The sequence below is a fragment of the Odocoileus virginianus genome, chromosome 8 (assembly GCF_023699985.2).
Source record: "Odocoileus virginianus isolate 20LAN1187 ecotype Illinois chromosome 8, Ovbor_1.2, whole genome shotgun sequence".
NCBI classification, from domain to species: Eukaryota; Metazoa; Chordata; class Mammalia; order Artiodactyla; family Cervidae; genus Odocoileus; species Odocoileus virginianus.
Genome location: NC_069681.1, coordinates 33,386,971 through 33,412,987, shown reverse-complemented (window position 1 = coordinate 33,412,987; position 26,017 = coordinate 33,386,971). Strand labels below are relative to the sequence as shown.

Sequence of the window (26,017 nt, the reverse complement as noted above, 5' to 3'; positions counted from 1 at the left end):
CATGATTCTAATTACATTTCAGGGGGTTGTGCTCTCTCCCAGAATCCAGGTCATTCTTTAGGATGAAATGCTTCAGGGGATTTGGGGGGCTTTTCACTCACAGGCACAGGTTTTCAGTCTCGAAAAGCTTCCCTTGCTCTAACATGCTGATTTGTATAAATATCCTAAAAGATATTCTTAAACTTCTTATTAATCTTTCCTTTCCTTGGAAAGACCAAGTTAATTTAGACTATTCTAGCCTAAAATAGTTAAAATAACTATCGCCACAGATCGCACTGAAAAATACATATTAATATATCCCACAAATTCTTTTGGTGTCTTGTTTCAGTATTCCATCCAAGAATCTGTAGAATCTCAGGCTTATATTTCCGTTTTCTGGAAGTCGTAGCTGATCTTTCCCATCTTATTCATCAGATTCAGTTCTTAACTGTGCCAGTTTCCAAAACTCAAAGGTCAGGCATGTTTCACCATTGAAGACATGAGAAAAAGATACACAAAGGCTTAAAACAGTTTTAAAAAATACTTCGAACAGTGCCCGCAATAAGTCAGAAAGAGATTTCCCTGAGAGGACCAACATACTGTGGGGAAATGATCTCTGTTCTTGATTCTGTGTGTTTTTTGTGACTATTTTGTGGAATTCCTGGTGTCAGGAGAACTGTGGACATGTGGTTCAGGAATGTTTTGTTACACATGTGTGGACAGAATGATTTTATACAGTTTTATGGATGAGATTTACTTCAGAAGCTCTTTTAATGGTTCTGTCTTTTGTACAGTGTTCATGGCCTCACAGCATTGTTATCTCTTGCAAGTGCCCTAGAAATCTTGGTAGAAATAGAAAATCTCCAATACAAAGGACAGAACATTTGTGAATTATCTTGTGTGTACATTTTCAGGACAATATGTTAGGGAACCCTACTTCTAGTATTTGAAGTTAGTATATTACAGTGATCATGTTTTCTATTCTGCAGGCTGGGGTAGTTTTATAAAAAGAAGCATCCGTCACATGCATACTGGGACACAGGCATTCATATGCCCCCTCCCTTATCTTCAGTTGTAAAAATTAGCTGTCTGCATTTACTAATAAGGTTTAGTTTGGGGCTTGGTAAGGGTGTAGTAGAGAAACAGTCATGTAACATTACTTAAAAACAAACAAACAATTTTTGAAGATAAACAGTCCTTAACCTTTGGAAAAGCCATTTAACCCATCTGAGACACTGCAGTAATAGTATTTTATATAAATGCCGGTACAGAGGAGAACATAAAGTCCTTGAGTCAAATGGACTTGAGTTTAAATACTAGTCCCGAGACTGCTGACTGTCAGACCAGCAGCAGTTACTTACCTTTTCTGAGTCTTCCTTTCCCTCATCTAGAAAATGGATGATAATCTTCAGTGCGTGTGTGCTAAGTCTCTTCAGTCATGTCCGACTCTTTCGCAACCCCATGGACTGTAGCCCGCCAGGCTCCTCCGTCCATGGGATTCTCCAGGCAAGAATAATGGAGTGGGTTGCCATTTCCTTCTCCAGGGGATCTTCTCAACCCAGGAATCAAACCTGAGTCTCTTAGGTCTTGTGCATTGGCAGGTGGATTCTTTACAGAGTTTTGTTAAAATCAAATAAGATAAAGTGTGTAAAGTCTCTAGTACAGTGGCTGGCATGTAGTAGGTACTCAAGGAGCCATCTCCCTTCCCCCTTAAATAGAGACAGTTTGCTTTTTGAAAGAATCTAAAATAGCGTTTACTTTGCAAACAGTTCTTTTCCATTCTGTGAAAAATTTGTGGAAAGTTTGAACAATAAGACTAAAACAAAAATGTGCACACATACTTTGTGAGGTTTGTGGGTATCATTTAATATTCTAAGATTCTAAAGTTCTTTGCTTAGAATGGTATTCTTTGTTTATGTTATGAAGCCCTTTTTGGGGCCACAATAAAATACCTGGAGAGTGTTATAGAGATAACCTTTGCCTCTTGTGGTTCACTTTGGGAGATTTTCTCTGTGAGGCTGCTGAGCCAGTCACTGTTGTCCTCCCGCCCCTTGCTGCCCTGGGACCCTGCTGTGGTTTGAAAGCCCACTGGTTCTGCAGTTCCTCCCCCCCACCGCACTCCCGGGCACACCTGCACGGTTACGGTGCCCGGCTGACAGAATCCAGCTCTTTGGGGGGACTGCCCTTCTTTCAAAGCCTTTCTCTTATCCATGGGTTGTTGTTCCATCACTCAGTTGTGTCCGACTCTTTGCAGTCCCATGGACTGCAGCGCGCCAGGTTTCCCTGTCCTTCACCATCTCCCTGTCCATACTCTACCCATTCTGAAAAACTCCGGGCACCATGGAATTACTACACAATTATTATAGTGACCATGCTTCTCAATAAAATATTGACCTTTGTTACTGTAATTTCCTTCCAAATGAATTTATCTACAACTATCTAAACTGGCTTGGTTGAGCTAATCCGATGAATCTGGGTTTCGATATACTCCTTCACTAACTGTGGAACCATAAACCCTTATTTTAACTTCTCTAACCTCAGATTTGGCATCTGTAAAACGTGGTTAATAGCACCCCCATTGAAGGCCTACTCTGAGGATTCAGTGAGTTTAATGTTTATTAAAATATCTGATGCATGTTCGCCACTCAATGCGTGTTCCTTTTCTTCAGTTTAGGCTCGTTTTTTCTGAACAAGGCTTCCCTGGCGGCTCAGATGATAAAGAATCCACCTGCAATGCAGGAGACCTGGGTTCGATCCCTGGGTTGGGAAGATTGGAGGAGGGCATGGCAGCCCACTCTAGTATTCTTGCCTGGAGAATCCCATGGACAGAGGAGCCTGGTGGGCTGCACTTCATGGGGTTGCAGAATCAGACACGACTGAGTGACTAACTCACACTTTCTGAACAAGTGACAAAAGCTTAGCTGCAAAGAAAACCAAGGGCCATCGATAATCTGGCTGTTACCATTACTGGAGTTTCTAGTCTGTTTCAGTATTGTTCTCTTTTTTAAAGGCATTTTATCTCTAAGATAGAATTATAAAATAAACCATGCCACTTGTTTCTAACTCAGTGTTGAAATCTCACAAAGGTAGACATACTGCTTGAAATTATAAGATATAGTGCAAATGAATTGGAGTGCACTTTGTGTGGATGTATTTGCTCTCAGCCCTGTTGCCACGTCAGCATGATGATGGGTTTATATTGCTCTTGCTTCATTTTGTTGCTTGGCTGTTTCTAAAACCTGACTGTGTTTAGATGTGCAATGTATGGTTACTTGTGGAACAATAGTAAGGAAACCAGCTGGAGATTAAACACAGCACAGTCCTCTTTGTAAGCAGCCATGGACAAACTTGTGAGAAGCTACCAAATTCACCCAACTAGATAAAAAGTACTTACGCTTAGCTTTCAAAATCTAATGATGACTACCTGAAAACTAGCTTAAATGTTATCTCTTTAATCATACAGGTCCAGCTCAATTAATAGAGGACTTGTGGTTGCTTACTGTTTTTATAGTTGTTTGAAGTAAGGTTTAGAAGAATTTGTGATTCTCTTTATAGGCAGCTGCTGACAACACCAGCTAAGTGTGAGAGTAGTGGTAATTGGCAAAGTTGCTGGTGCTGGGGATTGTTTTCCATTGGTTTAACTTATCAGAGATTGAGGAAAGATCTGTTTTGTTTCATTCCACATACTGATTTAGGTATACTGATGGATGTTGCCACCCAAAGTTTAGTCTGTCAGCAATAAATCAAGGCTTTCAGGTTTCATCTGTTCTGTTGGCTTTTAAATGATCATGTGTCCACACGATGCCACATCACACATTGAGAACTTCCGCTCAGTGCGGAGGGGTTTCTTTTTGCTGTTGAGTTTAGCATACCAGTTTATAGAGTTAAGCTGTAGTGCAAAAAATACACTAACTTGGGCTTCCCTTGTAGCTCAGCTGGTAGAGAATCACCTGCAATGCAGGAGACACCGGTTTGATTCCTGGGTGGGGAAGATCCCCTGGAGAAGGGATAGGCTACCTACTCCAGTATTCTTGGGTTTCCCTGGTGGCTCAGCTGGTAAAGAATCTGCCTGCAGTGTGGGAAACCTGGGTTCGATTCCTGGGATCTTCCTCACAGGGAAGATCCCCTGGAGAAGGGAAAGGCTACCCACTCCAGTATTCTGGCCCGGAGAATTCCATGGACATGGAATTCCATGGGGTTGCTTGAGTTTAGTGTACCAGCTTGGAGTTAAGCTGCAGTACAAGAAATACACTAACTTACCAGGAGGATATTCTTGCTTGCACTCCATATGTGTCATTTGCTTATTCAAGCATGTAAAACTTCAACAAGGGGAGGTAATTTTGCTTAAGATTTCTTGATTCCAATTGTTCTACTACTTGGCACTGGGTGGAAAAAGGGAAAAAAAATATCATATTGAAAGCATTGTTCTGTTAATGAAGTTGCTTGTCCTTTTTTGTGCCAAATTTGGCAGGTAAAATTACCATTTATTCTACTTGCTAGAGCTGGAGAATAGATTGTTGAGGAAAAGTAGCAATTTAAGTAATGACACTAGATAGAATGTGCTATGTTATATGCATCTCCCATACTTTTAGATATTGACATGCAATTTTTATTTCTCTTTAGTAATGCACTTTGCCTTTCACTACGGTATTACTTCCAGTAGCTTTCATCAGCTACATACCATTTGCTTCAATTGTGAAATTTTAGAAAATACTGTGTTCTTATTAATTATAATAAGCCAAGTGAAACATTTTGATCTGAGAATAGATTAATGATTGTAGTTTGTTCCTGATATTTCAGAGTTATTGCATGTTTGTAAATTTAGGGGCAGTTATTTAACATTTAAAAAATAGAGATACAAAATGAATTAGTATGAAGATATATCTCAAGATCAAATTCTAGATGTTCATGATTTCTTCCATGTTAAATATACCTTGACCTTTTGTATGTGCTTTAATTTTTGGCTTGCAAATTCTTAAAGAAATTTTAACCAAAAATCTGGTTCTAAAACTAAAGAATATGAAATCTAGATGGTCTTTAAAAATTTGATCATGTGTTCAAATGAAATGCATGAATTTAGCATGAGTGAAACTTTGAGGTAACTGTAAGTAATTCACTAAGTTTGTTGTAAATTACATTTTCCTTCCTTAAAAAACTTCAGGCTTTTAAAAATTATTATTACTGCTATAGCTCACAATGTAGTGGCTAAACCTTCCCTATAAAAGAAGAAATCCTCTACAGAAGCTAATATGTAAAATGTTTTTCTAAAAAAGCTGATTGGTGAATTTGCAGGCTTGCAAATGTTAACATAAGAACAGTTAGCATTTGGTGTTGCTGAAACTTGTAACCATCAGTCACTTCTTTCTGCCCACTAAACTAACTGGGTAGGCAGGTGCAAATGTTAAAAAATCTAACATTGCAATTGACACTAATTGGCATAGTTGTTGGCAGTCTTATCAGAAAGCAAAGGGCTGAATGGTTGAATGGGTTTAGAGAACTTGAATGATAATAAGCATTTTTATATGCATCTTGAATTACTTTTGTGACCCAGACTAACAGGAACACTTCATTGTGACCTCATCCTTCAATGAATAGAAGTTACAGGAAGCATAATATGCAGTGTACATGTGTGATTACTGATTGTTTTTCAGGTAACCTTTTACAGCTCTCTGCTCCATCATCCACTTTCCACCTCTCCCCACCCACCTTCCAGGGCTCAGAGAAACCAAAATATATGTGTGGAATAGAAAAGAACTATTATACTGAATATGAAATTAATTTTTGATTTTTTTTCCCCAAAAACTAGATGAGCATCATCAATACTTTAGGTTAAACTTAGTAAAGCATATTAATTGAGTTTATGGATAAGATGAGAAGACTGGGATTTGCTTCTAAGTGTTCTTGGAGAAGGCGGGTGAATCAACGGGGATATAGATGAAACAAGATCGGCTTTGAGTGGAAAAGTTTTGAGCTTGAGTGATGGAACTGTAGAGGTTTATTAAGCTGTTCTGTCTTCAGCATATGTTCGAAATTTTCCACCACAGAAGGATGCTTGTTTGTTGGTTGGTTTAATATGCTCAGTGACCTTAACCCCTACTGTTAGAAGGTCTTCTATATTTGGCCAGATCCTTCCCAGTACCTACTTTAAAATTTTTTCACAGTTCCTTTCATCAAAAATGACTTATCTAAAGTCAGTGCTAATAACCTGATAAACCAATCTGTGTGCCCATGAACAAATGAGTTAATGTCTAGAGAGAGTGAGTATAATAGGAGCTTTCTAAAGACACTTCCTTAATTGAAAGAAATTTTAAATCACTGGAGTGGGTCTTCTTGCCTGTTCTATGTGGGGACCACCCCTCACAGAAGTGTTAACAATTGTAGGGTTGTGTAGTGATTGATCTTAGCGTTTTTGTGCTGGAGATAATGATGTACTTTCCTTCAGCAGAAATAATTTCTGTAAAGAAAATGTTTTTCTTTAGGTGAGTTAGGAGAGGGTGTGACTCTTGTGTATCTTATCTTTGTTCCTGTAGGTGTTTCCATGTGTTTTTGGTCCCCTCTCTATCTGCAAATGATTTAGAATTACCTGTGTTGAAACGTAGAGTTGAGTCTTATTTCCTTCAATCAAAGGTCCCTTTGCAGAGGATTATCTAGGGAGAGAAGCTTGCTAGAGACTTCAGCTTGAAAATTAGGGGCTGAAAACAGTTAGTGTAACTGCTCTTTCTGTCTTCTGGTTATTAAATAGATGAGTAGTTTATGTAAATTTTGTACTCTGCTTTTGAGCAAAGTCCCCTTGAGATCTATTATGATCAAGTAAACATAAACTTTGTGGAAGGTGTTTTAAAATGTTGATTCTTGACTGATAAGAGGTGGAGAAGCCAAGATAAAATTTTAGACTGTTACTTCTTTTCCCATGCTTTTGGACTATCCAGAGAGTTGATTTGGGTTACTCCTTATTTCAAAGTAGCATTGCTTGAAATATTTTAGATTTGTTAATGACTCTCTAAGGAATTAAAATATGAAAACAATTTCACTATTTCTGTTTTAGTTTGTTGCTCTGGAGGAATGAATGTTGTCTGCTCATTAGTTTCCTGTACCGTTCTCCATCGTCCCCCATTCAACCCTTCCCTTGCTAGCTTTTCGTTTGGCCATGATGGGCGTATTGTGTCTGGTAACTGCTCCCCAAACTGGTGTATTCTATTAGCCCTGCCCTTTTTCAAGGCTCCTGGAAAAGTGCCAGGCTTATTCTCCTTTCCATTTGGGAGCATAGTTTTACAAATAAAAGAATGGTCTTACTTTGTTTGTAGTCATCAGAATTAAAAGGATTTATCTAACAATTTGAATGGATAATTTTATTTGGGTGGACATGAAAGTGAAACCCTAGAGATGGGATAGAATTTTAAGTAGCATTTTAAATTTGTTTTGAAATTCTCTCTGTCTCCAAATGAGCTATGTTAAATGTGCTTGGGTGTATACGTGTGAGTAAATTTTGGAGTGTTCATCTCTGAAATACTAGATCCTTTGTAGATTTTGTCTCATAAAAGGGTTAATGGAGTCCTTTATGTAGTTGGATAACTTTAATGTGCTGTTATAAGCACATATGGATTTTAAAATGCAAGAATTATCAACACTTTGTAGGACATTATGACTAATCATATTTTTATTTAAAAGTTACTTTACTAGTTTTACCAAAAGCTGTCTTGGGTGTTTTGAATCAGAGCTGTATTGTCAATGGTCGAGAATCTAAAACAAAAGCCACTTATCTGTATGACATGTGTAACGGGTGCTTAAGCAAGTCATATGCTTTTATTTGCTTTATGTTGGGATATTTAAGTTAAAAACATAGTTTTGGGAGTTTTCCAGTAATTCTGTAATCATGAAAATAAAAGATTTTCTATTTCACTGAATTAGATCATTTTTATTTTTAATAAATAGATATTAGTCTGAGACACTCCAGTCTTCACCATCAAAGTAGTGTGGTAAGTAAGCTCTTCATGATCGACATGAAGGAACAGGGCATTCAGTTGGCCTCAGGAAGTGTTTTGGGACATGTTGGGATTAGTACACTAACAATTGTGCATAAGGCGTAATGTGATAAGTGCATAGAAAAACAAAAATGTTATAGAAATTCACAGAAAGGAAAGATGCTGTCCAGTTGAGGAGAGGATCAGAGATGATGTCGGCGGGCTCAGGGAGACAGGAGCAAACTGAGGAAATAAAGAGCTCGTGTCCAAGATACTGAAGAATGGATGGTTGCTGTCTGTCGGGCTGAGTTGACTGTTTCACGTTTAGGAAATAGTGGGAATAAAGATCAGGGAATAGGGTCTTGTGCACATTTGCTGAATGTAAGAGAGAGAGGGAACAATAGGAATGAGAGGTTGCCAGACCAAGACATTAGTACCTAAGATCTTGAGGACTGTGTTGAGACTTTTGTTTATTAAGCAGCCAGAAGCCAAGGAAGATTTTGAGCTGAAGTTTTAAAAAACATGTTTTTGCTTTTTTTTTAAAGGACGTAAAATGTATACTAATTTTGGGAAGAGTAAATATGCTATACTACAGTTTTAAATTATAAGCATAAAACTATCAAATATATGTTACTGGTATTGTACTGTAAAAAAGAGAGATAAAAATATCATAGTGTGTCTATGAGGAATAATGCCACTGAAGGTTGCAGAGGCTGAGAGGACAGAACCACTGAATACTCTTTTATAGAAGAAACATAGAAAACAGAATATCAGATATATTTGTTTTAGGCTAGAAGAAATGGTCTATTTGGACAAACTATGCGTGTCTCTGGATAGTACTGAAATGTTAAACAGTCATAGAGAGATATTATATAATGTAGATAAGAGTACAGAATAGCACATCACAATGACAGCATATGAGGATTTAGAAGAGGGATAACTTAAAAACATTGCTGTGAAGTCCTGTAACCCACTTAGATCCTGTGGTGGTGAACCACCAGCTGAGGCAGTGGGATTTTATTCGGGAATCATCTGTGCTAGCAAAGTACATATGAAAAGCAAAATAAATGCTGATATCAATCAGGTGAAATTAAAAGGCTAAATAATGGAGGAGGTATTCATGGAAGAACAAGCGAAAATAGTCATGCTTGGAAACGGAGATAAATAGATTGAGAATAATCAATACTGTGGGAAGAGTGCGTGGTATCGGTAAATGGGACCACTGCCAACAGATAGCGTGTCTGGAGGACTGACGTGCCAGATACTGCTCTGGGTGCTTGACCTTCTCCCTCACCACCGCTCTTTGAGAATAGATGTGACATATGAAGAAACAGGCACGAATATGAAGAAACAGGCACGAATAATTGGGTGACTTGTGGAGCTGAGGTTCAGACACAAGCACTCTGACTGCTGAGGCCAGTGCTACAGAGAAGACACCAGATTCCACCACCATTCGGTAAACTTGGAGAAGTTAAGTCAGTTTCAGTTGCTGGACATGTTAAGTTCCTCTACCTAGAGCTGTTCATTAAGCTGAGGTAATTTACAGCATTATCTGCAGAGAGTGACCCTTTTCAACACCAATCCAAAGGAAAGTACTGCTATAATTAAGCTGTGAGCAAAATAACGTAGGATTAAAAAAAAAATCCAACTGAAATCCAAGTTGTTACTGAGGAATTAACAAGGCGATAATTAAACAGAAACTAGTCAACCTGGCTGATTGTATAGCTGTACCTAAACTTTGTTTTGGCAATTCACATCCTTTAAGATATATTTAATTACATTTCTAACACATGCATACTTAATATAATCTTTTGTGACACATTAACAGATCTTCATCATCATTATGTCTGATTCCTCTTAATGTTGATGTTTTTGTCATTATTACACATATACTTGGAAAAGAAATAAGACTTTCAAGGTAATAAGGAATAAACTCATGGAAAATGGTGGTCTCTGTTTTCAGAAAATAAGTTTTCTCATTTCCCTCTAGAAAGGCAGGAGAGGTATCATAACTATGTTTTAAAATAATAAAGTATTTTAGTAAATAGAGGAACAGGGTAAAGAAAACCTACTCTCTCTGTGTTGTATTAATATTTAAGACTATTATAGTTCATATTAAAATATTAAGAATTATTCATTATTAGAATAAAAATGAGTTATTTTTTCTTATAGTTTACTGGAGAAATAAATGTCAAGGTAAATAATTTAGCAAAGTTAATAGATATAAATGATATGAAAAGTAGGATAGGGAAGCCTGGCGTGCTCTAGTCCGTGGGGTCGCAAAGAGTCGGACACGACTTAGTGATTGAAACAGCAAATATGAAAATTACGTGCTTCTTATTTTCAATATCCTAACTTCTGGAATTTTTTAAAAAGTATGTTTGTGTTCTATATATCCAACAGCAGTTTATATGGAAGTCAGTGAACTGTGATAATGTTGGGTGGTGGTACTCTTGCACTTTAATCAGCTGCATCATGTATAGATTCCTTTGTTATTAGGGAGTGTGGGTGAACCTCATCTTTTGATACACATCTAATAATCGTGTTTTTGTAAACAGTGAAAAGTGAAAGTGAAGTCTCTCAGCCGTGTCCAACTCTTTGCGACCCCATGGGCTGCATGCAGCCCACCAGGCTCCTATTTAAGAGATAAAAACCAAAAGAGCCAGTAGCTATCTTTGTCTATAGCACAGTTTTCTTTCAAGGTAAAATACATACGGAGTGACTACTGTGGTCAAACACTGTATCTTAGTGTTTAGATTTACTTTGGTTGCTTTACTTTTGACATGTGGATTTAAGTGATACACTCAGAAGAATTATAAGATAGTTGCTTCTTTAACTTACATACTTTGTATGGTTCTGTAATTTCCTAACACATTAAATAAAAGGAAGAGACGGTTGGGCTGGAGTATTTGATTTCCAGGATCCTTTCCGGCGTAATAGTGAAATCAGAAAACTGCAGATCTTTTTCCACTTTTTCGTGCAGAGTAATTATTTTTAAGATTAACTCTGAAAGCCTTTTAAAGGGGCAGGAACTAGTTATTCCTTTCTGAGAATTAGTTATGGCTTGATTAACAAGTCTTTCTCATCCTTCATATTGTTTCCAGAAATAGAATCAAGATACAAGATCAAATCTTTTTAAACTAGTGGAACACCTTGATTTTTATCTTGATTTAACTTGATTTAACTCTGTGCTAATCAACTTAACATTTGATGACAAAAAGCGAATTTGGAATTTGTGTGTGACCAAAACAAGGACTTGTATGACAAATCACAAACACTTCTTATAGCCAGTATCATCCCAAATTTTTATTATCTTTGGAAATGCTTTTTGGCAAATGTTTTGTTTTGTAGGTCTTACATTCCTAATGTTGAAAAAAACTGTTTAGCAGGTGCCTACTCCAATAGAAGCTGTAACTGTGTCATGAGGTATCTCAGAGGAAGTGCTTTTTTGTTTTTTAATGGTAAAGGATGTAAGTAATCTCTCTCATATGTCAGATTAGTTCAGGGTGTGTACTTTCTTTTTCCCTTATGATTACGTAGATAGGAAAATTGAATGTTCCAAACAACTCATGGAAAATATTCCACATCAACATTATTTGTACCACAGATCCAGTAAAATGCTTTTAATGGGATACGAAGTTATAGGTAGATTTGTTAAACATGAGAAAATGCTTTCTTAAAATAGGAAAGACTGTTTTTGAGCTGCTGTTTTCAAGCATCATAAATATTCTTACTATGAATAATTTTCAACTGAACTGATCTCTTTGATTAAGCCGGGGAACAGTTACCAGAAAAGAGTGTGTTGAGATGAATTTCGTGAATTCCACCCACCATAGCCTTGCTCTGGTTAATCCAAGTTGATAATGTCAGTGTTTTAAATAGAATATAATCTTTAAATGATTACAGAATGTTTTGAAATATGGTATCTTTATACAGAAGATCACTGTGTTATATGTCTTTTTAAGAGTTTACAGTTTTCAAAGCAGGCAGGCCCTCCACTGGGATATTCTCAGGTTGTTTTTATTTTCCCTTTATCTCTGATTTTGTAAAAGATCAGCTTTGTGATTATTCTGCTTATGGTAAGGAGAACCAATTATATATATGGAAGCATATATATGGGAAGACTGGTCTCTCACACTGGTCCAGGTGCGAGATGGTAGCACGTTTGGCTAAGACTACGGTAGTGGTGCAGATGGAGAGGAGGTGGGCAGTTTGAAAGCCTGTTGAGTCATCTGTTAGCCTAAATATTCAGTCATCTGTTATCCTAAATCTCCTTCCTATGTTGTTCAGCATAAACTCTCTACTTGATCCCTACCTTCTCCACTGTGCCTTTTGTATCTCTTGCTTTGTCATCAACAAACTCCCCTGCATTCTCAGCCTTTTCTCTGAATGTTTCACTTCTTACTTGCCTGAACAGAGGGAAGTCTGGCAGGAGAGTTAAACCTGGCTGGAGAGTTTCTCAGACTGCGCGCACCTTTGAGCTGGGAGCTGGGAGCTGGGACTGGTTTCTCGAGACCACTGCTCCCCTCCCTCTTGTAAAACCCTTGTTCTTTGAAGCTCACATCCATGGTCTGCATCACCACCACCCCCTCTGCTTGTTAGTTTATGTTCCCTGCCCTGAGTCCCTCCCCTTGCAGCTGAAGACTCGCAGCCAGTTCAAGGTTTGTCCCTCTGCCTCACTACAACCATTAGTCCTTATGTTTACCCTTCATTCATGGATCCACTCCTGTTTTTCTGTCTATTTCTGCTTTATTGACTATGCCAAAGCCTTTGACTGTGTGGATCACAATGAACTGTGGAAAATTCTGAAAGAGATGGGAATACTGGACCACCTGACTTGCCTCTTGAGAAACCTGTATGCAGGTCAGGAAGCAACAGTTAGAACTGGACATGGAACAGCAGACTGGTTCCAAATAGGAAAAGGAGTACGTTAAGGCTGTATATTGTCACCCTGCTTATTTAACTTATATGCAGAGTACATTGTGAGAAATGCTGAACTGGAAGAAGCACCAGCTAGAATCAAGATTGTCGGGAGAAATATCAATAACTTCAGATATGCAGATGACACCACCCCTATGGCAGAAAGTGAAGAGAAACTAAAAAGCCTCTTGATGAAAGTGAAAGAGGAGAGTGAAAAAGTTGGCTTAAAGCTCAATATTCAGAAAACTAAGATCATGGCATCTGGTCCCATCACTTCATGGCAAATAGATGGGGAAACAGTGTCAGACTTTACTCTCCTGGGCTCCAAAATCACTGCAGATGGTGACTGCAGCCATGAAATTAAAAGACACTTACTCCTTGGAAGGAGAGTTATGACCAATCTAGACAGCTTATTAACAATCAGAGACATTAGTTTGTCAACAAAGGTCTGTCTAGTCAAGGTTATGATTTTTCCAGTGGTCATGTATGGATGTGAGAGTTAGACTATAAAGAAAGTTGAACACTGAAGAATTGACTGCTTTTCAATTGTGGTGTTGGAGAAGACTCTTGAGAGTCCCTTGGACTGCAAGGAGATCCAATCAATCCATCCTAAAGTGTTGGGTGTTCACTGGAAGGACTGTTGTTGAAGCTGAAACTCGAATGCTTTGGCTACCTCATGCAAAGAGCTGACTCACTTGAAAAGACCCTGATCCTGGGAAAGATTGAGGACAGGAGGAGAAGGGGACGACAGAGGATGAGATGGTTGGATGGCATCACCAACTCGATGGACATGGGTTTGGGTGGACTACAGGAGTTGGTGATGGACAGGGACGCCTGGTGGTCTGCAGTTCATGGGGTTGCAAAAAGTCAGACACGACTGAGCGACTGAACTGAACTGATTGCTCTGTTGGCCAAAATGAAGTTTTAAAAGAACAGCTACCATTTATTATGTGCTATTAGTGAAAGATCTAAAGTAGGTGTTGATTGCATGAGGAATTAGGCAGTTACACTTGTCCTCACTTAAAAAAATTTAATATATAAAATACATATCCATATATACTTTTATACTTATGTAAAATTCAAAAAGTATGAGTGGATTGGCAGTGAAAAGCAAGCTTCCCTTCCTTTCCTGTTTCTCAGCCACGCTGATTCTCTCACACGTTTCAAGTGATGTTCTTGGTGTTTAAAACACAAACTCAGCTGTCCAGTAGTTAAGACTCTGCATTTTCATTGCTGAGGACACAGGTTCAATCCCTAGTCAGGGAACTAAGTTTCATTCTACAAGCTGTGCACTGTGGCTATAAAGTGAAAAACAAAACAAAACAAAAAGCACACATTTAATGTTTGGTTTTTTTTTTCTTAATTAATGATAGCATATTATATATAATATTCTGCATCTTCTTGGGGATGTTTTCATATCTATGTATGGAGATGCCTCATTTTTAAAGAAGTTGTTGAGTTCTTATATGGTGCAGGTTATGTTTTAGGATACACTCTAAGGACAGGTTGGCTGAGTATAAAAGGAAAATGTTGGGAGGCAATCTTTAATTTTTTTAGTGCTTATACCACATCTCTCTGTGGTTTTCTCTATCAGTGTTGCTCTTGACAAGTTTAGGCCAACCTGAATTTTTTCCTTACTTGTGCATGATTTTTTATTTTTGCCTAAATATCCACATAATTCCTTCTTTATTCTTAAAGATGAGCATTGATCTACAAATTTAATATTTTGTTTATTTTGCAAAGCTATACCCCATTATATCCTTTAACCTACATTTCTTTCTTCTTTCAGTGGGCATGGGGTGGGCTGTACCACATGGTTTGTGGAATCCTAGTTTCCTGACCAGGGATTGTACCTGGGCCCTTGACAGTGAAAGTATGGAGTTTTAACCACTGGATTGCCAGGGAAGTCCCTATTATTCTTTGCTTGTAGTACTTTTGGAGGAGAATTGGTATAGTCCTTGTCTTTCTTTTTAGTCACATTTATTCTATTTTTGGTGCTTCTTAACATGGCTTTTATCTCTATAATGTTATTTTTCTCTTCATTTTTTCCCTAAGTTCTACCAGCTTGATTTTCATTTCCTTCTGTTGTTGTTTAATCTCTTCTTTGAACCTTTGTTTTTCTTCTTTGAGCTCATTTTTTTTTTTTTTAAAGAAGGGTCACGTTTCCTACGACTGTCTTTGAGACTTTGGAGAATTATTTATCTGAACTCTTCCTGTGTTTCTTTGAGGAATTCTTGTGTTGAATGCTCTTAATTTACCTCCCCCCCCCCCAAATTTTGGGGAAAATTCTGTGCAGAGATCCAATATTGTTTGTTTTCTGATCATTATTTATGTTGCAGTCATGTAGGTGGTTGTCTGTAAGTATCGGTAGCTTGCAGCTTTTCCTTGTCGGGCCTGGTACCCTAACTCTTGTCTCAAACTTGTTACTTCCTTTGCCCTCGATTTCATTTCCCCTTAGCTTTGGCATTGAAATGACAGGGTGGTTCTTGATATCACGTTCTCAGTGTTGTACTAGTGAAATGTCACTTAAACTCTGTGTCTACTACTTGGTCGCCTCGGCTGAAAAATTAGGTGTGAACAATATGTTTGGCATGGTAACAAGGATTCTTCATGTCTGCCCCCACCTCTCTGTGGTGTTAGATTGTGGTTTAAAGAGACATTCCCTGCCTCTCTATGGCTTAGACTTACATCTAGCTTCCACTCATCTAATGACAGCATCAGTAGAATCTGCATCTGCTGTTCAGAATTATGGTGGTTTTTTGTCATTTGTTTGATGTTTAGAAATCTGTTTGTTGCTTGGAGGCTGACGAGGTATATGATGGCTTTCAGCATGTTCCCATCCTCCCTTAACATTTGCAGACCTGTTTCCTAGTTTAGGATTTGGAGCTGTCCCTTCAGTTAGATTGTGAGCTTGCACATTTACACTCATTACTTATCAGGTGTATAAGGAAGTATAGTTTCTTTATCACATATGATCCTTAGTAGGGGGTGCGGGGGAAGAAAAGCTTGCTAATAAGCAGGGTCTTGGTCTCTTTTGGTTTGGCTAGCTTCTTTTAGGCACCAGAGTACTTTAGGTTTCTTCCCCTCTTTCCTCTCCTTCCACTGAGGCATGGAGTCTGGGTGCATGTGAGAGGAGCCAGTGGGAGTGTGGTCACACTGGCCTCATAGCTGTGGGGGTGGGACAGAGAACTCAGACCGCAGTGTCCCTACAAGGCTTTGCTGCAAGGACCTGGACCAGTAACTGTGGATCCTGTTTGTCATCAGAGAGGCTTCTGCTACCTGTAACCCTGGTTACTGTTTGCCTTGAAACCACATAATTTGTGGTCTTCTGTGACTGTCTTCTTGCAGTAGCATGTTTTCAATGTTCATCTGTGTTGTAGCATGTATTAGTATTTCATCCATTTTAATTGCCAAGTGTATAATATGCTGTTGTGTGAATATATCGCATTTTATTCAGACATTAATACAATCCATGGGGTTGCCAAGAGTCAGACATGATTGAAGCGACTTAGCATGCACGCACAACAGTGGTTTGCTTCAGGATGTAACAACCTGACTCCTCCTTTAAGGTGATCTGAGTAGGTTGAGTTACTTTTCTCAGTTCCCCTTCGTGTGCCCGGAAGATGGTGATTGTGGTTTCACTGTGAGCCTGTCTGACTTGAAATTAACATCAACTACAAATTTTAAATGATTACCATTCAAAAGCTTTCTTTGCAACATCTAACTTTCTCTTTTTCACAAACAAAACTTCTTTAATTGATTGTTGAACTTTTCTAAACTTTTAAATTTATAATTTTTTTCCATTTATTTTTATTAGTTGGAGGCTAATTACTTTACAATATTGTAGTGGTTTTTGCCATACATTGACATGAATCAGCCATGGATTTACATGTGTTCCCCATCCCGCTCCCCCCTCCTGCCTCCCTCATCCCCCCTCCCGCCTCCCTCTAAAATTATAATTATTTTAAAGCAATATTTCAGTATTAGAAGACATTTTTAGCATTTACTATTTGTAAAACTCTTACCTGTTGAGAGCTCCTTTTGGAAATCTTTTATTACATAAGGAGATACTTAATTTGGGGGTAAGGGCTGAATAGCATGATTTAAAAGATATTAGTGCTGCTTTAATCAAAACTACAGCCTTTTCTGCTTCTTACATCTTTATCATGTAATAGTTTAATAGTAAGTAATATATGAGATAGTAATATATAAGTAATATATGAGATATTATTATCTGACCTTATTTTTAAAACTATTTTAAGGGTAGGACAATAAAATTATTAGAGACGGGGAAGAGAGAAAATATTTATGACCCACCATGACAAGCATATTGGTTGAGATTTTCATATATTAACTTATTTAGCACCCTCTCAGTTAGCTGTTTTAACTGTATTATGGTTTGGAAACTGAAGCTCAGAGAAGTAAATACGCCAGCTTAGTACACAGCTTTCATTTGGTAAAACAGCAATGTTAAGTGAGTTCCAAGTCAGTGTGATTCCAAAGCTGTTGTTATTTTCTTGCCTGTAATTGAATTCTACTTTGTGTGCAGAGAGGCCACTAAACCTGGAAATTCAAGCCAGTGCATGATGTATGTCCTATTGATACTTTATGACATAGCCAGTAACCTGTCTTTGTTTTCAGACTTCATGACCACATTAGAGGGGAAATATATATACATAAATGGGCTTCCCAGGTGGCTCAGTGGTAAAGAATCCACTTGCCAATGCAGGAGACGCCAGTTCAATCCCTGGGTTGGGAAGATTCCCTGGAGAAGGAAATGCAGCCCAGTCTTAAGTATTCTTGCCTGGAGAATCCCATGGATAGAGGAGCCTGGCGGGCCAAAGTCCATGGGTTCGCAGAACTGAGCAGGCACTCCTGTATACATAAATAACAATCCAAATGTGTAGTAGGCACATACTCTTCTAAACAGTACAAGTCTGTGTGTCCTTTGACTTTAGTGGGTATCTTTTAACAGAATTGATAGTGAAAGAATTGTTAAGGATCATGTATCTTGGCTGTGCTACAGTTTTATTTTGAAACCTCAGCAAACTTAAATATCTCTTTGTTAAGCTGTTTACTTAAAGCATTATGTAAAATACTGTTATATTTCCTTCCCTCTCACATTGAAGAATTAGGGAATGGGTGAATGAAAAGGAAGAAATGAGGAATGATACTTTTAAGTTAGCTTTGAGTTGTTTTTCCTTTCAATTGCTTTTATTTACTTGGCTATTCAAATGTTTCTGCTAAGAATATCTGTTTCAGAAGATTATGGGCTTTGGGGGATAACTCCATGAATAGCGACTTGATGAAATTAGTCATTTATGATGGACAACAATATGACAGAAGTTTGCAAAGTTCAAATAGACTTAATATTCAACGCCAAAGAATTTTGCCTAATTAAAGCTTCTGTTTAATTAAGATAACAATGCATAGTCCTTCATTAAAATTAACACCGAAAAAGTTCTTTCTTGGTCCTTGGAGAGGATATTATATGCAAGCCCTGTTGTGTGGGTTGCAAAGTGTCACTGAAATTTATATGCATTACTTGTCTAATTGCGGTAAATGTAGCATGTCCAGATAGGTTTAGAGTTAGAAGGCTGTTTGTTACTTACTGGAAATCACTTGAAACATCAGTACCCAGAGGCAGCTGTGCCCAGGCCCTTCACCTCTCCCCAGAGATGCCTGAGAAGACTCCTGTTGGACCCTGTCTTTCATGGCGGGAGTGGGAAACATGACAGGTTGTTTGGGGAGCCATCTGTTTAAGATGGCTGCTGCTTTGTATGCAGCAATGAACTTGAGATCGGTTCTCTGTCTTTCTTCATGGTAACAGTCTTCCTTGGTGTCACAACAGGTGGAAGTTGATGGGTCGAAACTAAATGTGACCAGCACGTGGAACCTGGCTTCACCCTTGTTGTCTGTCAACGTTGATGGCACTCAGAGGACGATACAGGTAAATGTTCCTATGAGTTACTTAGAGGGCCCCGTCAATATCCTTACCAGTACCTGTGTCGTTAATACTGACAGATACAGTAGAGAAAGCTACATTTTATCCACCTCATGCATCTTATAGTTGAAACATTTCTTCTTGTTTTAGAGGCTCTTGAGTTACATCCTGTTCTGAGGAATAAAGTTTGTTCCTTTTCCAGGCGATCCAGGAAGGTTATGTATTATATTTTGGTATAAATAAAGCATCCTTTGTGCTTTTCTAAAAATATTAGAAGATTAGCAGTTTTCTTTGCCATTGTGGGTTTTTAGTTGTAAAATATGACTTTGTTACTTTCCTCTGTAATTGATATTGTGGGGTATTATATCAACAGAAACATGAGCTATTCAGGTTGACTTGCCATGGCACATGGGTGCCTTTTGAAAATTAAGTAATCATTATTTGTTAACCCTTCTTTACCCCCCAGTATAAAATTTGTTGTTGCATTGAGGATATGCCTTGAAATCTAGCATTGATTGAATGTTCTTTGAAATCAGTATCCTGTGTGTGAAAGTAGAAAATTATGAAAACAGATTCTGCCAAAATTCCTTTACCTCACCACACAGTTGAGGTCCAGGAAAAACAAAACCGAATAGCACAGAACACATGGCTCTCACGTGCAAATAAAAATCCTAAGCCCTCCATAGCATTAAAAATGCTCTTTTTTTTTCTTTTCTATGAAAATGTTTTTGCATTCTCTTAACTTGATTTTATATAGGAAACTGATTTTTTTTTAAACCTAGAGAAATCAAGAAAGTCACAGATAAAGATTATGTACCCCAGATTCATACATACTTCTATTAGAAACTGTGGTGCAAGGGATTCTAGAATCTCAATAAATATTAATAGCTGAACTCATTTTCAAGCTTCTATTTTATTACCTTTGTCATTGCAAGAAGCAATGAACTCTCAGTATTGAGCCCTCTATTTAGACTTTGGTTTTGTGGCTTGCCCTGGCATGTTTTGTCTCTCTCATAATTTCTTTCATCTTCTAAGTATGAGGTTAAACACTAAGAGACTCTTGGAAAAATTTCACTGTATAATTTCCTATCAGGGACGTCCACTTATTCTGTCTTCAGAACACATGGTTTTGTTGCACCTGTTTATGTTAATAGAATATATTCTACCCTGGATGTGCTGTGGCTGATGTTCATGTGTTTTGTTCTGGGGGACATAGTACATGACCTCTTGGTAGTGAGGAGAGAGAGAGAGAGTCCTGCTCTCCAAATATTTGTACCATGGTATTTTCAGTGTTCTTCTTAATGATTGTGCATATGGGTGTCTTACTAGCATTTTTAAATGCAAAGTTTCTAGATAAAATAACACCAGGTATGTATTTGGAATAATCCCCAGGAATATTTTCCCAAGTGTAGGAATAATGCTCATTAAATTTCTTTTCATCCTTTATAAGTGCTTTGTTTAAAAAAGAAGTATTAATATGAAATAAATGGCCCTCAAGGCAGACCCCTTGATTCTTTGCTTCTAGTTAAGTGCTCCATCATTGGGGAAAAAGTAAACTCGGAGAGATGAGTGGTAAACTGGAAAAAAAAAAAGGTCACTTACCTAATAAAAGATTAGGAAAATTTTTCCTCATCAGAATAGATGAGTTTTACTTCCTTTCTATGGGCGTTAGTACTCAGTGTCAACTCTCTTTTATCTCTAAAATATAATGTGTTCCTGTGAAATTAATAAGAGAGTAATAAATAGCACTTAATGGGTATAAGGTACAGCTCTAAGCATAGCACATAAGTTAACTCATTTCCTCTTCACAAGAACTACATGAAGCAGGCACTCTTATTTATACTTTAGTAAATGAGGTAACTGAGGCACGAGAAAGTAAATGACTTGGTTAGTGTCACACAGCTCTTGGGAAATAGGACCAGGATTGCAATCCAAGCCCCTTCTGTAGGCTCTGTGCCGAGGCAAACTCAGTAACCTCCTTGGGATGGCAGCGCCAGGGAGAAGCTGAGCAGAAATTTGAGCCTTGGTCCTGGGGCCCCAGGATGTGTGCTTCTAACCACTATGCTGTGCAGTACTTTTCATTTTCCCACAGAGTTCTGCAGAGACTAGTTTATCTCTCACTTGTGCTTTAAACCAGTGCCGCTCAGACTCTTAGGTGCTTTGGAAGTGAGTGGAAGGTTAAACTTCTTGGTAAAACCCAAGTTGTTGGACCCACCTGTAGAGTTTATTCTTGTGTAGCAGGTGTGGGTGAGGCATGCATGTCTGAGTTCCTAGGTTGTGTTCATGCTGCAGGGGCCACAGTGTGAGAACCACTGCCTTAAATTACCCTTTGTCCTATAGTCATGTACAGATGTGAGAGCTGGACCATAAAGAAGGCTGAGTGCTGAAGGATTGATGCTTTTGAACTGTGCTGTTGGAGAAGACTGTTGAGCATCTTCTGAACTAAAGAGCCTCTTGATGAGGGTAAAAGAGGAGAGTGAAAAAGCTGGCTTAAAATAGAACATTCAAAAAACTAAGATCATGGCATCCAGTCCCATCATTTCATGGCAAATAGATGGGGAAACAATGGAAACAGTGACAGACTTTATTTTCTTAGGTTCCAAAATCACTGCAGATGGTGACTGTAGCCATGAAATTAAAAGACGCTTGCTCCTTGGAAGAAAAGCTGTGACCAATCTAGACAGCATATTAAAAAGCAGAGACATTACTTTGCCAATAGAGGTCCATCTAGTCAAAGCTATGGTTTTTCCAGTAGTCATGTATGGATGTGAGAGTTGAACCATAAAGAAAGCTGAGCACCAAAGATTGATGCTTTTGAACTGTGGTGTTGGAGAAGTCTCTTGAGAGTCTGTTGGACTGCAGGGAGATCAAATCAGTCAATTCTAAAGGAAATCAACCCTGAATATTCATTGGAAGGGCTGATGCTGAAGCTCCAATATGATGTGAAGAGTTGACTCAATGGAAAAGACCCTGATTCTGGGAAAGATTGAGGGCAGGAGGAGAAGGGGACGACAGAAGGTGAGATGGTTGGATGGCATCATTGACTCAAAGGACATGAGTTTGAGCAAACTCTTGGAGACAGTGAAGGACAGGGGAGCCTGGTGTGCCTCAGTCCATGGGGTCGCAAAGAGTCAGACATAACTGAGTGACCAAATAACAACAATCAGAGATTAAGCTCGGAGTGATGAGTAAAGTGACTTAGTAGGAGCCAAGTGGTTTGAAGCCTTGTGAGTTACATAGTAGAGATTCTGCTTCATTCTGAGGCCGGTGGGGCCCATGGAAGAGCTTAACTAAGGAAGTGACAATGTGAACAGAATTGGAGTTTAGAAAGAACATTTTTTGGGGTAGCTGCCGCTGTTGCTGCTAAGTTGCTTCAGTCGTATCCGACTCTGTGTGACCCCATAGACAGCAGCCCACCAGGCTTCTCTGTCCCTGGGATTCTCCAGGCAGAACTCTGGAGTGGGTTGTGATTCCCTTCTCCAGGGGATCTTCCTGATCCAGGGATCAGATCTCCTGCATCCCAGGCAGATTCTTTACCGTCTGAGCCACCAGGATATTTAGATACAGATTAAAACAATAAACAATGTATTATTTAGTTACGTGGGTTCTTGGGCTTGGTATCAATGGCACCACACTGCCTAGGCTTCTCTGAGCTGCTTTCTCCTCCAGTGTTATGTTTGTAGTTTGGTCCATGCTAGTGAATGTAGTTGATTTCCATGCTATATGTTGTTAAGTTATATTAATACACCACAGTTTGTTTATTCTTTCTCCACTAGAGAGGCATTTGTGTTATTTATTTTGTTAACACAAACAATGCTTCTGTGACCATTTCTTTACTGCACATTTCCTCTTGAAATAAGTGTTTCTTCAAGGGATATGCCAGTAGAATGTCTGGGTTTAGGGACTAAGCATCCTTAATCTTACATGGTGATGCCAAATGGTTTTTCCTGTGTTGTTGTACCAATTTACATGCTACCAGTAGTGATGGAGATGATATTAGCACTATGAATAATGAGCCAACACTTTTGTTTACTTTCCATGCCAGGCACTGACTGTTTTAAGCACTTCTTTAGTTTATTTAATCCTCACAGCAGTTTAATGAAATATGTGCTGTTGTTATTTCTCATGTTGCAGTTGGAGAAATTGAGGCTTGTAGAGGCTCAATTGCTGGCCCAGGGCATTCTGCTAGTAAGTGGAAGAGCCAGAATTCAAACACAGGAATCTGTGCCCTTAACAGTTTTTCTTCACGTCATATGACCCCTTGATATCCAGGTGACTTAAGTTTTTCCTGACTGAGCGATCAGAGAGTAAAGCATCTGCCTACAATGCAGGAGACCTGGGTTCAATCCCTGGGTTGGGAAGATCCCCTGGAGAAGGAAATGGCAATGCACTCCAGTATTCTTGCCTGGAGAATCCCATGGACAGAGGAGTCTTGGTAGGCTACAGTCGATGGGGTCGCAAAGAGTCAGACATGACTGAGTTCACTTTACTTTCTGAGGTTTTAACGTGTACTGTATTCCCTGATGAAGCCCTGGTGGCTCAGAGGGTAAAGAATCTGCCTGCAGTGCGGGAGACCCGGGTTCCATCCCTGGGTCAGGCAGATCCCCTGGAGGAGGAAATGGCAGCCCACTCCAGTATTCTTGCCTGGAGAATCCCAAGGACGGAGGAGCCTGGTAGTCTCTGGTCCATGGGATCGCAAAGAGTCAGACACAACTGAGCGACTTCACTTTCATATTCAATGAGCATTTAAAAAATATTTTTGTTGACAGTACTGTTTTCTCTTCTGCAAAATACGTGTTCGTGGCTTTTGGCCCCCCCCCCTTTTTTAATAGAAAGATGTATTTATTTTTTATTTCTTGGCTGTGCTGGATCTTTCTGCTTGTGGGCTTTCTCTAGCTGTGGCGAGTGGTGGCTCCTCTGAGTTGCCGTGTGTGGGCTTCTCACTGTGGGGCCTTCTCTTGCCATGGAGCACAGGCTCTGGGTTCATCGGCTTCAGTGGTGGCAGCTGCCAGGCTCTGGAGCTCAGGCTCGGGAGTTGTGGCCCGTGGGCTCTGCGGCACGTGGGGTCTTCCTGGAGCAGGGATTGAACCTGTGTCCCCTGCACCGGCCGGCAGATTCTTGGCCGGCAGATTCTTAACCCCTGGACCGCCAGGGAAGCCTGGCCCTTTTTTCCATTTGACTGTCTTTTTCTTAGTGGTTCACAGAAGTTCTTCCACATTTGTGTGTCCTGAGCCCCCCTGTCAGTTATTTGTGTTACAGGCAACTTCTCCCATTTTGTAGCTTGTATTTTTACCTTTTTAAGTTCTACAAGTAAAGTTCTGAATCTGAGATTTAGCATGAGAATTTTCAGTCTTTTCCTTTGTGGTTTGTGTAGTTTGTATTTATTTAAACAGTCCTCTTCTACCCTCGAGCTCATAAAAATACTTACCTACATTTTCTTCTATCTTTTATGTTGTGCTTTTCCGCACTTAAACCCTTAATCCTTCTGGAATTGCTGATTGTGTATGGTGTGAGTTAAGATCCCGCTTTCATTTTAAAAATGTTTAGTTTTTAAAATAGTTTCTATTTAAAACATGAAAACCACTTATACCAGCACTACTTTTAGTGGTGTTTTTCTCTTCCTTACTATTAATAGTCTGCCACCGTCTTACCTTTCCAACCCCAAAATTCTTTAAAAGGCTTATTGTTTCCGTGAAATGTTTCTTAATTATGCCACCAAAAAGGTGACTTTTTCCATAATACGAAGTTCTGGTCACTGTATTTGCTTTTGTGAGCTGTCAGTTACTTTCATTTGTCATTTGTCTCTGGGGAATTCCTAGCCACTTAAAGTTTGTGAGTTTGTGTGTGTCTTTTGTAGGCTAAGGGTCTCAGATGATATTTGAGATGATTTTGCATGTTCATGAAATGGGAGGTGGATGGGGAAATATTCAAGTAAGGAGGTAATGTGAGCTACACATGAAAATTAGGTTGGAGAAGCCAAGTTGTAAACAGAAGGTTAAAGAGTCTATGCTTTTTAATCTCCAACGGAGATGTCACTGATACTTTCTGCAGAGGAAAGTAATGTCCATCAGAATGCTGTTGTGGAAGGTTGTGTCTTCATAATAAAAGAGGGGTTATGGGATTGAAGGGGGAAGTGGAAAAGGAGTTCATGTAGAAGATATTCGTATTCCTTCACTCATGAGGTGATGGGGTCTAAAGTAGGTTGCTGGCAGCGTACAGAAAAGAGAGGGCTGACTTTGGGAGAAGCAGATGATGAGAACTTGACAGTTTGTTGAATTCTCTATGCATACAGTAGGGCTTCCCTGATAGCTCAGTTGGTAAAGAATCTGCCTGCAATGCAGGGGACCCTGGTTCGACTCTTGGGTCGGGAAGATCCACTGGAGAACGGATAGGCTACCCACTCCAGTATTCTTGGGCTTCCCTTGTGACTCAGCTGGTAAAGAATCTGCCTGCAATGTGGGAAACCTGGGTTCGATCCCTGGGTTGGGAAGATCCCCTGGAGAAGGGAAAGGTGCCCACTTCAGTATTCTTGCCTAGAGAATGCCATAGACTGTGTATAGGCTATGGGGTCACAAAGAGTCAGACACGACTGAGCGACTTTCACACACACATGCATACATTGGGGTACCATAGCAACCACAAAATCCTGTCTCCCATGAGCACCGGTCTTCTGCTTTGACCATTTTTCTTTTATTCTTTTTATTTGTTTGTATTGGCCTTGCTTGTCTGTCACTGTTAGATGGTTATCCTTTTAAAAACAAGGTTTTGAAAGTGAACCCTGCATTCTGTACTTTTACATGCCAAGCCACCTATCATCTGGTGGTGGTGGTTTAGTCACTAAGTCGTGTCCGACTCTGTGACCCCACGGACTGTAGCCCCGCCAGGCTCCTCTGTCCATGGGATTCTCCAGGCAAGAATACTGGAGTGGGTTGCCATTTCCTTCTCCATAGGATCTTCCCCACCCAGAAATCAAACCTGTGTCTCTTGCACCCATGGGTGGATTCTTTACCACTGAGCCTCCAGAGAAGCCCCCATCAGTCATCTACCAGAGTGCTATGCCAGTCTGAGATCAGATCTGCTGCACTTTTATCAAGGTTTTTCTTCCTTCCACACTACTTTGTAACCTCAACAGGATTTTTAAAATTGTGCTAAAATATACATAAATTATAAAACATGAAATTTACTGTTTTAACCAATTTCCGGTGTGCAGGTC

The 26,017-nt window shown here is 39.2% G+C and overlaps 1 protein-coding gene across 1 annotated transcript in view; it reads left to right on the top strand.

Annotated features, from left to right (window-relative positions):
• PCCA (propionyl-CoA carboxylase subunit alpha) overlaps positions 1 to 26,017 on the top strand; it is a 337,509-nt gene that overhangs the window by 230,227 nt on the left and 81,265 nt on the right. Inside the window, exon 20 of the mRNA XM_020898588.2 lies at positions 18,712 to 18,810. Coding sequence (XP_020754247.1) covers positions 18,712 to 18,810 — 99 coding nt within the window. The remainder of the gene's footprint in view (positions 1 to 18,711; positions 18,811 to 26,017) is intronic.